General features: G+C 52.3%; 1 protein-coding gene across 1 annotated transcript in view; it reads left to right on the forward strand.

Moving 5' to 3' along the window:
- MYO7B (myosin VIIB) overlaps positions 1 to 12,508 on the forward strand; it is an 88,940-nt gene that overhangs the window by 14,483 nt on the left and 61,949 nt on the right. The window contains 5 exon segments of the mRNA XM_008059866.1: positions 4,519 to 4,632; positions 6,194 to 6,346; positions 7,365 to 7,549; positions 8,948 to 9,069; positions 11,346 to 11,488. Coding sequence (XP_008058057.1) covers positions 4,519 to 4,632; positions 6,194 to 6,346; positions 7,365 to 7,549; positions 8,948 to 9,069; positions 11,346 to 11,488 — 717 coding nt within the window.

The raw sequence follows: 12,508 nt of genomic DNA on the forward strand, positions 1-12,508 counted from the left end.
TTTTTTTTTTTTTTTTTTTTTTTTTAGTAGGAGTCTCACTCTGTCACCCAGGCTGGAGTGCTGTGGTACATTCAATGGCCACCACAGCCTTGACGTATTGGGCTCAGGTGATCCTTTGGCTTCAACCTTCCAAGTAGCTGGAACTACAGGTGTGTGCCACCACACCCAGCTATCTTTTTGATTAATTGTAGAGAAAAGATTTTGTCAAGTTGCCCAGGCTGGTCTTGAACCCCTAAACTCAGGCAATCCTCTCGCCTCCACCCCAAAGCGTTGGGGTTATAGGCATGAGCCACCATGCCTGGAGGTGAGCAACTTTTGATATATGTGGTCAATTCAGGAAAAATAAAAATGCTTATAGGTATTTTTTTACCACTCAAAATGGAAATCTCATTTTAAAGCAGCATAGACAAATGTGTGTTCCTGCAAATTATATGACCTTCTTTATTGAATACTACCAATGAGAACCCTTGCATTCCTTCCAGTTTTGAATCTTCTGACGTTAGATCTGGATCTTACTGGAAGTCTGAAGGTTGTTCTTTACTCGGTTATATCCTCATAACAATTTAAATGTGCTCATATATTTAGTAACAATAGGCTTCCCTAAGTGACAATAACTGAGCACTTGTGATTTACCAGCCCTTGGGGCAGTGAGACTCAGAACACTTTATTCCAAATAAAGTGTAATTGACATGGAAAGTTATTCTGTACCTGAAAAAATAAGGGTGCAACTGGGAATTATTTAAACTCAATTCAGTTCCCTAATAGTTCTAACACACCTCTGATTTAAACCTACATCTAGAATAACTTATTTCTGAATAATACCACCTTTTTATTTTTATTTATTTTTTTTTTTTTATTTTTTGAGTTGGAGTCTCACTCTGTCGCCCAGACTGGAGTGCATTGGCCGCTCCCGGCCACCGCAGCCTCGACCTGCTGGGCTCCAGCGATCCTTCCGCCTCAGCCTTCCAAGTAGCTGGAACTACAGGCACACGCTACCACAGCCGGCGAATTTTTTGATTTATTGTAGTGATGAGGGCTCGCCAAGTTCCCAGGTGAGTCTCGACTCCACGGGCCCGGGCAATCCACTCACCTTGGCCTCCCAAAGTGCGGGATTACAGGCTGAGCCACCAAGCCCGGACTGAAAGCTTTTATAATCTTCTCTTGTCCCCAAGTATTTTGAAACGTCATGGTGATGTATTGTGGGGTGTTTTCATCCTTTGTGCTGTCTGCTGAGGTTTGTCCTTGAGTTTTTTTTCCAGAAAGCATGTGAAAATAGCGTTGCATTTCGTTGCATTTATACTGGGATGATAATTTGACTGGGTAATAAAAAAGTCAGATTATTCTTTTCATTTCAAGTTGTGGTAAAAAACACATAACATTTAATTTACCATTCTTAACTCTTATTAAAGCTACAGCTCAGTAGTGGTAAGTATATTTATTATACAGTGTTGTATAATAAATCTTGAAAAGCTGAAACTCTGTATCCATTGAACATTGATTCCTTCTCCCTGCCGCCCTTTCTACATTCTGTTCTAAGATTTTTCACTGCTTTAGATACTTCATTTGAAGGAAATCACACAGTATTTCTCCTTTTGTGATGGGCTTACTTTGCTTAGCATAATGTCCTCAGGGTCCATCAGAGTTGCAGCATGTGACAGGATTTCCTTCTTTGTTAGGGCACTACAATATCCTATTGTTATGTGTACTCTACATTTCCTTTATCAGTTTATCTGTTGATGGATATTTGTGGTATTCCCACTTCTTGGTTATTGTGAATAGTCCCGTAATGAACACAAGTGTGCAAATATCTCTTCAAGATCTTGCTTTGCATTATTTGGGATCTGTGCTCAGAAGTGGGATTGCTGGATCATAGGGTAATGAGTTCTATTTTTAATTTTTTGAGAAACCTCCATCCCGTTTTCCGTTATGGCTATAGCCATGTTTACATTTCCACCAACACGACACACCGTTCCAATTTCTCCACATCCTCCCCAGCTCTTGCTATTTTTCGTTCTTTCGATAGTGGCCCTTCTAACGGGTGGGCTCCTTCTTTTCTTGAGATGCTTGTCGCTTTTCAACCCTCTTATACAAGGACTGACAGTTAAGTTCACAAACTCATCCTAGAAAAAGCACGCCATTGCTGAATATCACTTCAGTCACCGTTGAAGTACTCCCCTTGGGGAGCTATGCACTGATGCCAGCACCTAGTCTGCCCGTCAAAGCGATTTTGGAACTCTTTTTCTGGAATGACCATCAGAGCCATCACTGATGTCTTCCTTTCAATATATCTTTTGGTGTCAGATCAGGTAAGTAGGGAGGGTGTTTAAACACAGTTATCTGTACAGTACTGCCAACGTAAGCACACAATGGCAAGTTTGCAAACTTAATGGTCAGACTTCAACAAATAACGACAACAACTCTGCTGGCTATTCCAGTAAAAGAGTTCCAAAATCGCTTTGACGGGTGGACTAGGTGCTGGCCTCAGTGCATAGCTTTCCAAGGGGAGTACCTTAAAGGTGACTGTAGTGACAATCAGCAATGAGGCATGTAACACTTTTTGTAGGATGGTTCGTGAACCTAATTGTTGGACCTTGTAGGAGTGTAATTTGTCCTGAATTTTCTCCTTATAAGTGAACTTAAATTTTCTCGTTTTTGTCTGACTACCGCTCAAAAATTATTTCTTCATTTTTAAATTCAGTAATTTGTACTGGCATATGTCTTGGAGCTGATTTTTATTGGCCGTTATTTCTTTGTACCTGATGTGTGCTTTCAATCTGTAGATTCAAGGCTTCTTTAATTTTTGGAAAGTTGTCTTGAATTATATCTTTAAATGATCTTTCTGTTCTTTCTCTCCCCTACTTTTCTTCTCTGGGCACTCTGTTTATGTTTTTGCCTGTTTTCTATATCACTTTCTTCCTAATCCCAGTATTTAAATTTCTATGTCATGTTGCTCTCTTTCCTCCTTTCTGCATTTTTTTGAATCAGGGTCTCACTCTGTTGCTCAGACTGGAGTGCAGTGGCATGGTCATGCTCACCACAGTCTCCAACTCTTGGGCTCAACTCAAGCGATAGTCTTACATCAGCCTCCAGAGTAGCTGAGACTCCAGGCAGTCATGCACTACAATGCCCGGCTAGTTTTTAAAAAAAATTTGTAGAGGTGAGGTCTTGATATGTTGCCCAGGCTGGGTCTTGAACTCCTGGACCCAAGCAATCCTCCTGCCTCAGTCTCTCAAAGTGCTGGGATTACAGGTGCGCACGACCACATCCGACTTCCTTCTTGTCTTTTATGATCCTTCTCATGTTTTCTTTTAGTCAGTGCATGTTCTGTTGTTTCCAGTGTTGCTTTCGTTCTGATCCGCGCTTCATTTTTTTCCTCCATATCTGTCCTGAGCTGTCAACTAATCCTTCTTCTCAGTTCTCACCATCGAATCTCTGAGCTCTTTTGCCTGTGACGTGCTCTTCAGCATGGTGGTGAAGTGCTTGATCACGACATCCCCATGCTCCGTGTCAGTGCTCTTCCTTCTGGTGAGTGTCGTTTGAGTGTCCCTTCCCTCCTTTTGGATTTCAGTCCCTCCGAACGTAGACCTCTGCTGGCTCCTTTTGGAATACGCCTCTTTGAATGGGGTGAGCTTTCTTGGATCAGAAGGAAGTTCACTTGGGGTTAATGCCACGTTTCAGGCTAGCATAAACCTGGTACATGAGTCTTTGGACTTTACTACTCCTAGCCAATGGATCTGGGTCTGCAGGGCTTTTCACAGGGCAAGGCTTCTCTGTTCCCATCTCTTCCTGCAAATGTGGTCTGTTTCTTGGAACCAAACCAGGTCAGGGAAGCTTCCACACCACCTTGTGCCCTCGCTACTGCTGCTGCAGCAAGATAATGTCAGAATGTGTCTCCATCTTGGAGAAATGAACTTCGCCTGCTCCTTCTGGAGTCTGCAGCTGGGCCTACCTCTTTAGCTGCCTCCTGCGTCTTCTGGAAACCCCCTGCCTGCTCTGTGGTTCAGGGGCTCAGCTTCCTCCTACTCCACAGGAGGTGAGGTGCTTGTTTCTGTGTCTCATCCTCCTGGCGGCTTGTGGGCAATTTCTGAGAGGGTGCAAACGGAAAGTTCGCCTCTTGCTGCCATCCTCAAGTTCGAGAAGCCCTCTGCTTTCTAAGCCACTCAGCCATGCCGCCCTTCTGAATAATAGCCAGGTGTCCTTTTCTTTATGAGAGGGGCTGTGGTGAAGTCTGGACTCCTGTTTCTGTCCAGCTTATTATCTCAGACAAGACAGAGACATGGAGAAAGACTGTGTGTGCTGAGTTTGGTACCTGCCAGTGAGAAATACAGGGGACACACGCTCAGAAGAAACCTGGGCTGGAAGAAAGAGAGGGAAAAAGAGACAAAGGAGAGGGAGAGGGAGAGGGAGAGAGCTCACCTTGGAGCTCTGTGTTGGAAGGGCAGCCCCCAGGAGAGGTGAGTCTCCAGCAGGGGGGGGAGAGGGGAGTGGAGCTCAGAGCACTTTCTCTCTGCCCTCCAGGGTGACCACGTGTGGCTGAACTCTCCCTCCGCCAATAAGACTGACGTGGCCATCGGGGGAGTCATCCGAGAAACAAAACCCGGCAAGATCTTGGTCGAGGATGACGAGGGCAAGGTCAGTGTTTTGGGGCTCCCCTCTGGGCCCCAGCCCACCCTGGGGGCTAGAGCCCTCCCTGCCCTGGCTCTGCTCCTCAACACCAGGGGCTCCAGGGCCGAGTGGACCCCTGGGCAGCAGGACAGACCCCCGTGGAGTGCTGCCATCGTGACCAGCGTCTGTGTCTGGGGAAACTAAGGGGACTGAGGGGGCAGGACAGAGGGAAGTGGGAAAGGGGCTCTGGCAGGGAGAAGGAAGGCCGATGGCCGGGTGCTGGGCGAGGGCAGCAGGTGGCCAAGGCAGGAGGAAGGTGAGCGGAGCGCGAGGGAGGGGGAAACCACACCGCGAGGGGCGCAGGGCTCGGAGCAGCCGGGGGTGCCCAGCTCGCCCACCGGAGAGAGCAGAGCCAGTCAGGGCACTGAGGGGGAGGGCCTTGCTGGGAGCAGGCTCCCTGACTCCTCAGGCAGTGCTAGCTCTGCCGGCTGAGTGCTGCGGGGAGAGGGGCCTGCAGGCTTGCCCTCCAGGGAGAAGATTCCAGACTGTGGCCTGTGGGGTCCAGGTCTAAAGTAGTGACAATCATATCTTCTCTTTGCAAAATGCTGAAGAGTTCGACTGGTCCAGGCCTGGTGATTCACACCTATAACCCTAGCATATTGGGAGGCCTTGGTGGGAGGACTGCTTGAGCCCAGGAACTTGAAACTAGCCTGGGCAACATTGTAAGACCTTGTGTCACAAAAGATTTAAAAAATTAGCTAGGTGTTGTGGTGCATGCCTATAGTCCCAGGTACTCGGGAGGCTGAGGCAGAAGGATCACCTGAGCCCAGGAGGTTGAGGCTTTGGTGAGCCATGATTGTACCACTGCACTCCAGGCTGGATGACACAGAGACCCTAACTCAAAAAAAAAAAAAATTAAAAAACTGTTACTAGCCGGGTTCGGTGGCTCAGCCTGAAATCCCATGCCTTTGGGAGGCTGAGGTGAATGGATTGCCTGAGCCCGCGGGTTCGAGACCCGTCTGGGCAACTTGGCGAGACCTCATCTCTACAATAAATCAAAAATTAGCCAGGAGTGGTAGTGCGTGCCTGTCGTTCCAGCTACTTGGAAGGCTGAGGCAGAAGGATCATGGGAGCCCAGCAGGTTGAGGTTGTGGTGGTCGGGATTGCGCCACTGCACTCCAGTCTGGGCAACAGAGTGAGACTCCAACTCAAAAAAACCCAAAAAACAAAAACTGTTACCTGCACATTTTTATTCTAACGGCCTCTGAGGTCCCCGACTGCAGCCTGACCCATAGTCTAACTTTCAGCTAGCAGCTCCTCAGTCCCTGGTCTAAAGTCAGCCCTGGCCCCCAGCCACATACCGACTCCAGGCCCTCAATCTGTGCTGACCCAGCTCTAGACGGGCCTGGCCCTGTCACGGGCATTCATTCTCGCTTGTCACAGGCTGACCCTGGCCACAGATCAGCTGGCCAAGTCAGCCAATCCGTGACTAGAGGGTCGCCTCACTGTGGAAAACGTGGGGGGGTCTTGGCAGACTGGCCCAGACAGAAAAAGGCTGGCCCTCAGGGGAGTCTACCCATCGTTCCAGGAACACTGGATCCACTCGGAGGACCTCGGTGCCCTCAGCAGCATGCACCCCAACTCCGTGCAGGGCGTGGACGACATGATCCGCTTGGGGGACCTAGACGAGGCGGGCATGGTGCACAACCTCCTGATCCGCTACCAGCAGCACAAGATCTACGTGAGTCTCGCCCCGCCACCCCATGTCCGCAGAGAAGCCCCCTGCCTGGAGGGGGCCGACCTCCTGGGCGAGGAAGAAAACAGGGCCCCGGGGGTCTGGAGCCAGGTGGTGTGTCCCACCGTCACTGGGGGAGGTGGGCGAGGCACCCAGCCTTTCCTAATCTCTGCTCTGCAATCCAAAAGAAGCAGGGCATCCCCCCCAGGGGGTAGGAAGCTGAGGCTAGAGGCCCAGCACATGGCCTGGCACACAGTAGGGGCTTAATGAGTGCTGCAGGCAACCATCAGGCGGGCGTGGCTTCCTGCTCACCCCTTCCTAGGCAGATCATGGGACAGGGTCACCAGACAGACGCTCTCTTCCCTCTGGAGAGCGAGTCCTGAGACAGTCACGAAGCTCAGGTTCCCAAGAAGGGCTGTGTGTGTCGATGTGGGCTCCTCTCCCAAACCCGGCGGTGGGTGGAGGCTCCCCACAGCCCAAAGCCTCTCATGGTGGTTCTGAGGCCGATTCCCCCGCGATATTCCAGTGCTGACCTCAGCTCTGCCCATGACCTGGTGTTGTGCTGAGTAGGTGCGGCCTGGGAGAGGCACCGCCTGCCTGGGCCTTTCTCGGGTCTGGAGCCTGGCTAGCTGGCTCTGATGGCCCAGAACACGTGGTTGGGACCGTGAGGGCCACGGCTGGCCAGACTCCGTGGAGGCTCCTGCGGGAAGCGGGTGAAGACTCACTTGCGCATTCAGCCGGTGTTCCCAAGCCCCTTCTAAGCACCAGGCAGGGCGCTAACCCATGCAGCATCTCATCTTCCTGGGAATGTGCTCCCTCCCAGCAAGTTCACGTTCCCAGTGGGTGTCCCATCTTTCCAGAGGAGGAATCTGAGCAAATAAGCGTCTTATTTCCTTGGCCCAGAATCAGACCCCATGTCCCCACCAAGGGCAGTCAGCCCCACGGAGGGCCGCGCCCCCGGCCGAGGCCAGGCTGGGCAGCTGTGCCCCGGGGCCGGAACGCTGATCCCCGCTCCCTTCCACAGACATACACAGGCTCCATCCTGGTGGCCGTGAACCCGTTCCAGGCTCTGCCCCTCTACACCCTGGAGCAGGTGCAGCTGTACTACAGCCGCCTGGTGGGCGAGCTGCCCCCGCACGTCTTTGCCATCGCCAACAGCTGCTACTTCAACATGCAGAAGAACAAGAGGGACCAGTGCTGCGTCATCAGGTGGGGCAGGCGGTCGGACACCACTCCGAGCATCTCACAAAGGAGGGAGCCTCCTCCCTGTCCTTCCCCGACCAGCATGCCCGCGAGGCCGTTGTGACGCGGGTTCTCCTTATTCCGCAGCACGCCCTGCTCTGCAGCCCCAGGAGAAGCCCTCCAGAGCTTCCTTCCTTCAGAAACTGGGTTCTCACTGTTTCGCCAGGGCTTAGACCTCCCAGCCTTTCATAAATGCTCACTGAGTCTAGGATGTTGAGGCTGCTGGAGCTGGCTGATGCCTGCTGCGAGGAGAGGAGCGAGCCTGCTGAGCTTTGGCATCACTCAGTCAAACCTCCCGCCCTGGCTTCCCTGGGGCTGTGAGCAAACTCCCTTAAGCTCCTCTCTCTCCACTGGTGGGTTTTTGGATGAGCTTGTGTTTGCAAAAACGCCTGCGCTATGCAGGCGCTCTTGGGAGTCTGCAGCTGTCAGTGGAGGTTTGTCGATTTGCCTCCACTTTGCCAGTGTAGCGATTGTGGAGATTTTGATCATAACTTTTATTTTATTTTTTTGAGTCGGAGTCTCACTCTTTCACCCAGACTGGAGTGCAGTGGCACGCTCCTGGCCATCGCAACCTCGACCTGCTGGGCTCTGCCGATCCTTCTGCCTCAGCCTTCCAAGTAGCCGGAACTACAGGCGTGTGCTACCACGCCCGGCTAGTTTTTGATTTATTGTAGAGACGAGGTCTCATCAAGTTCCCCAGGCAGGTCTTGAACCCACAGCCCCAGGCAATCCATTCTCCTTGGCCTCCCAAAGTGCTGGGATTACAGGCTGAGCCACCGAGCCCGGCCTTGATCATAAATTTTTAAGAAGACGATATTTTCAGATGACGCAACGTCTGTCTGGGATTTGCTTCAAAAGAGTGCAGGAGGGGAAACAAAATTGATCACTTGAAGCTGGGCCATGGGCCATGGGAGTTCATTGTGCAAACTCCAAAGCCAGGAATCCTCCCTGGGATCCTACAGAAATGCAGATTCCGATTCAACAGAGCTTGCGGGACCCGGGCATCTGCATTCCGAGCCTGCTGCTGGCCTGCTGGTTGAACATTCCTTAGCAAGACATCGGGTCCTCTCATTCACCCTCCTGCATTTTCTGAGCATAGTGCCGGTGCCCCTGAAACGAGCCAGATCCAGTGTGCCAAGGAGCTTGCAGCCCCACAGGGAAGAGAAGGCAAACACGACAGTGACTCGTGCAGCGTGGACAGTCTGAGACCCACAAGGGACTCGAGGGCAGATGCAGTGAGACTCCTGCAGGGGTCGAGGTGCCCCGTCAGAAGGGCCCAGAAAGCAGGGTGGGTGTGCAGGAGAGTCGAGAGGCATGGAAGAAGGGCTATTCTGAGGACTCATGTGCCTGGCACCCTCCTTGCAGTGGCGAGTCCGGGGCTGGCAAGACGGAGACCACCAAGCTCATCCTGCAGTTCTTGGCCACCGTCAGTGGCCAGCATTCGTGGATCGAGCAGCAGGTCCTGGAGGCCAACCCCATCCTGGAGGGTAAGTGCCACCCGGGGAACCCGCCCTCCTCCCTGTCCACAGCCTGGAGCTTCCCGCCAGGGGAACTGTGGGGGGACCAAGTGGCCACAAGCCTTCAGCGACTCCCCCAGGTCCTCAAGACACAAAAGACAAGGGGGGTTGGGGTGGGGGTTGGAGGTGGGCGTGGGACAGAGGCTCCCAGGCGGCGTGGAGAGACAGATGGCTTTTTAAGCCTCCACAGAGTGTGCTTCCCGTGGCGTTGTAAGAAGCATTCCTTTCCAGGGGGACTCCAGGCTCAAATCCATTGGGGTGGTGCTGAATGTGTTCGTTCACGTCCCGGGGGCTGCAGTTACTGGGCCAGAGCTAGAGCTGGAGGAGGTTTATTCGGAGAGAGGGTGGGAGGAGGCAGGCACGGAAAGGACAGGCCCTCCTAGGGCGCGGGTCAGAGGCTCTCGAAGGAAAGGGGAGGGGCGGGTCGGTGGGGAGAGGGCGGAGCTGCGATGCCCAGTTGACTGAGCCTTGGCTGCCCAGCGGGGAGCTCTGGGGCCCACTGTCCTCGGGGGCCCTGCGTCAGGCCCCAGTGCCCCGGTGCGTGGCTTCTGGTGGGGGCCCAGAAGCCTGTGACCTCAGCCACAGAACTGTCAGCTGCTGGCTTTCTCGTTTCTTTACGATTGAGGTATGCTTCACAAACACTACAAATTCCCCCTTTTCGATACATGGGTTTGTGAGTTTTAACAAACTCACACTGTCACCGTTAAGCAGAATGCCATCATCCCCCCAAAACTTCTTTCGTGCCCCTCTGTGGTCAGCCTGTCTTCCCAGCCCCAGCCCCTGACAACCACTGGTTTGTCTCCCCCACCCCACAGTTTTGTGTTTTTCAGAACTTTTCGTAATGAAATCGCGTAGTTTGTAGCCTTTTGCCTCAGGCCATGTTTGTTAGTGAAACGTGTTTGGGATTCTTCATGTTGTTGCAGCTCCTTCCTTTGTAGTGCTGGGGAGATTTCTGGTGTATGGAGGTACCAGTTTGTCTGTTCACGACCTGAAGGACTTTTGGGCTGCTTCTCGTTTCTAGCAATTATGAATAAAACCTCCACACACATTTGAATACAGGGTTTTTGTGTGAGCACATGTTTTTCTCTTGGTTAAATATGCAGGAGTGCAAATGTGGTCTCAAATGGTGAGCAACCATTTCGCTTTGTTAGAAACTTCCAAGATGTCTTCCAAAGTGACTGGACCACGTGGCTTTCCCACCAACAGAGCAGGAGAGCTCTAGTTGTTCTGCCTCCTTGCTAGCACTTGGCACAGTCAAGGAGAGGGTTTGCCCTTTTCTGTGTGTGGTGGGGTGGCCCATCACCCTTGTAACTCCACTCTCCATCGGTACAGAAGAGGTTCATGACTGTGGCACTTTTCAGAGGCTCTGCTGTGTACTGGGGTTCCTTGAGAGAGGCAGAGTACAGTTTCTTAAACGTACTTTCCCAAGGAAGCTTCTTCCTTTATCTCATAGGACTAATGCCAGACGATGGCATCCTCAAACTGCATCCTAAGAGTTAGTGGGTCATAAATCGGTCTCCTAGAACCATGAACTATCATAGAACAGAATACACCCTCCAGCCCACATTGCTCTGGGGAAAATTTGGTACTGAGTACTGTGTTTTGATGTGTGTGCCCTGGGAGTGTGTATACACCAGGATGTACTGCAAAATCTCTTTCTTACTGTGCATCACACCAGAAACAGCTTGCAGAAACAGCTTTACAAAAAACACTCCGAATCAAGCTGCAGCTCAAGCATCTCCTGATCTGACCTCATCTGTGCCTCCACCCGGGCCGGCTCTTGCAACTCTCCTGCAAGCTTGCCCTCGCCTCTCAGCCCCTGCCCTGCCGCCTGGACCATCCTTCTAAACTGCAGATCTATCCCTCCATTCTCGGAAGCGTTCCTGTTTCCGCCACCACCTGTAGAACCTATTTCCAAGTTCTGAATCTGGCATTCAAGGCTCTGTGCCACCCAGCTCCACCTACTAACTAGTTCTGTCTACCTCCTACTGCTTTCCTCCTGTATCTTATGCTCTGGACAAATTTCCCCTTACGCGCCAACCCCATGCTTTTTGGCCTTGGGGCCTTTACCTGCATCTTGTCTTTCTCTTAGCATGTCCTTTGCCGTCATCACTGTCTGGTGCACCCCATCCATCCCTCAAGTCTAGGCTTGGCCACCCCCTCTGAGAAGCCTTCCCAGATGATCCCACTCAAAGTAAAGTTTCTCCTCTCTGCTCCTGTCATGGGCGTCGCCTTCTCACCCTCAGCCTTTGGAAATGCCAAGACAATCCGCAACAACAACTCAAGTCGCTTCGGGAAGTACATTGACATCTACTTCAACCCCAGCGGGGTGATTGAGGGCGCGCGCATCGAGCAGTTTCTCCTGGAGAAGTCCCGCGTCTGCCGGCAGGTGAGGCCTCTGCCCACCCGGGACAGGGAGTTGCGGGCTTCGGAGAGGCTTCCGAGAGGACCCCCTGGCACCATGCTCACTCCCCCTTCCCTCTGCCCCAGGGACCTTCCCAGACTTCGCGGGTCCCTCCAGTGTTCCAGGAAAACCCGTGATCGAATTTTCTCCATTTTGATTTTTTCATCCACATAGTTTTTTTTCATTCTTTGGTGCCCACCACTCCGCATTTCTGCTAGAATTAATTCTGAGGCTGGGCTGGTTCCCAATGGAGGGCGGACTGCATCTTCAGGTGTGTTGGGAGTCCATGGCAGGGGGACCTGGACAACAGTGTCCCAAAGGCCATGTGACCACGGGGCTGTCCCCACCTGGCCCTGTGTTCAGAGGGGCCCTACACTGGTTCCGTGCTCTGCGGTTGCCGTCTCGAAATGCTTCCTGATGTTTGAGCCAGAGGCCCCACGCTCTCACTTTGCACTGGGCTAGCGTGTCGCCGGTCCTGCATGGCAGGGGTCCCGACGTGTGGCACCTACAAACGCGGAGTCAATGCACCTGCGTGTGGGGGGTGCCCTCGTGCGATGGTATGACGCCTAGCACCCGTGTGCAAGTCAGCACACGCACGGAGGGAGGTCCAGAGAGGAACACGCCACCAACAGCGGGGTGGGCTGTGTGAAGGGGCAGGTGCCGTGGTGCTGTGGAGGGCTGAGGAGGGCTAAGTGCCGGGCACAGACACTTCCCCAGTGTTCTCTCGCTTGAGCGTCCCAGTCATGAGAGGCAGGCCTCTTCATCCCCACCGTAAAGATGAAGACACTGAATCCAGATAAATGAGGTCCTGTCCAAGGTCACTTGTCCAGGCTCACGGCACTAGTATGTGGCCATCTCTCTGACTCCTAAATCTGCCCTTTCTGGGAGCTTGTACTTCTTCACGTAGAGTTTGGTGAATCCATAGAACTTGGCACCCAGAGTGATATCCCCAAATGGGCAGGGAATTTCTTTTTCTTTTTTTTTTTTTTTTTTGTTGGAGTCTCA

This window comes from Carlito syrichta, unplaced genomic scaffold (genome assembly GCF_000164805.1).
Source record: "Carlito syrichta isolate Samal-C Ts95f unplaced genomic scaffold, Tarsius_syrichta-2.0.1 Scaffold304402, whole genome shotgun sequence".
In the NCBI taxonomy this organism is placed as follows: Eukaryota; Metazoa; Chordata; class Mammalia; order Primates; family Tarsiidae; genus Carlito; species Carlito syrichta.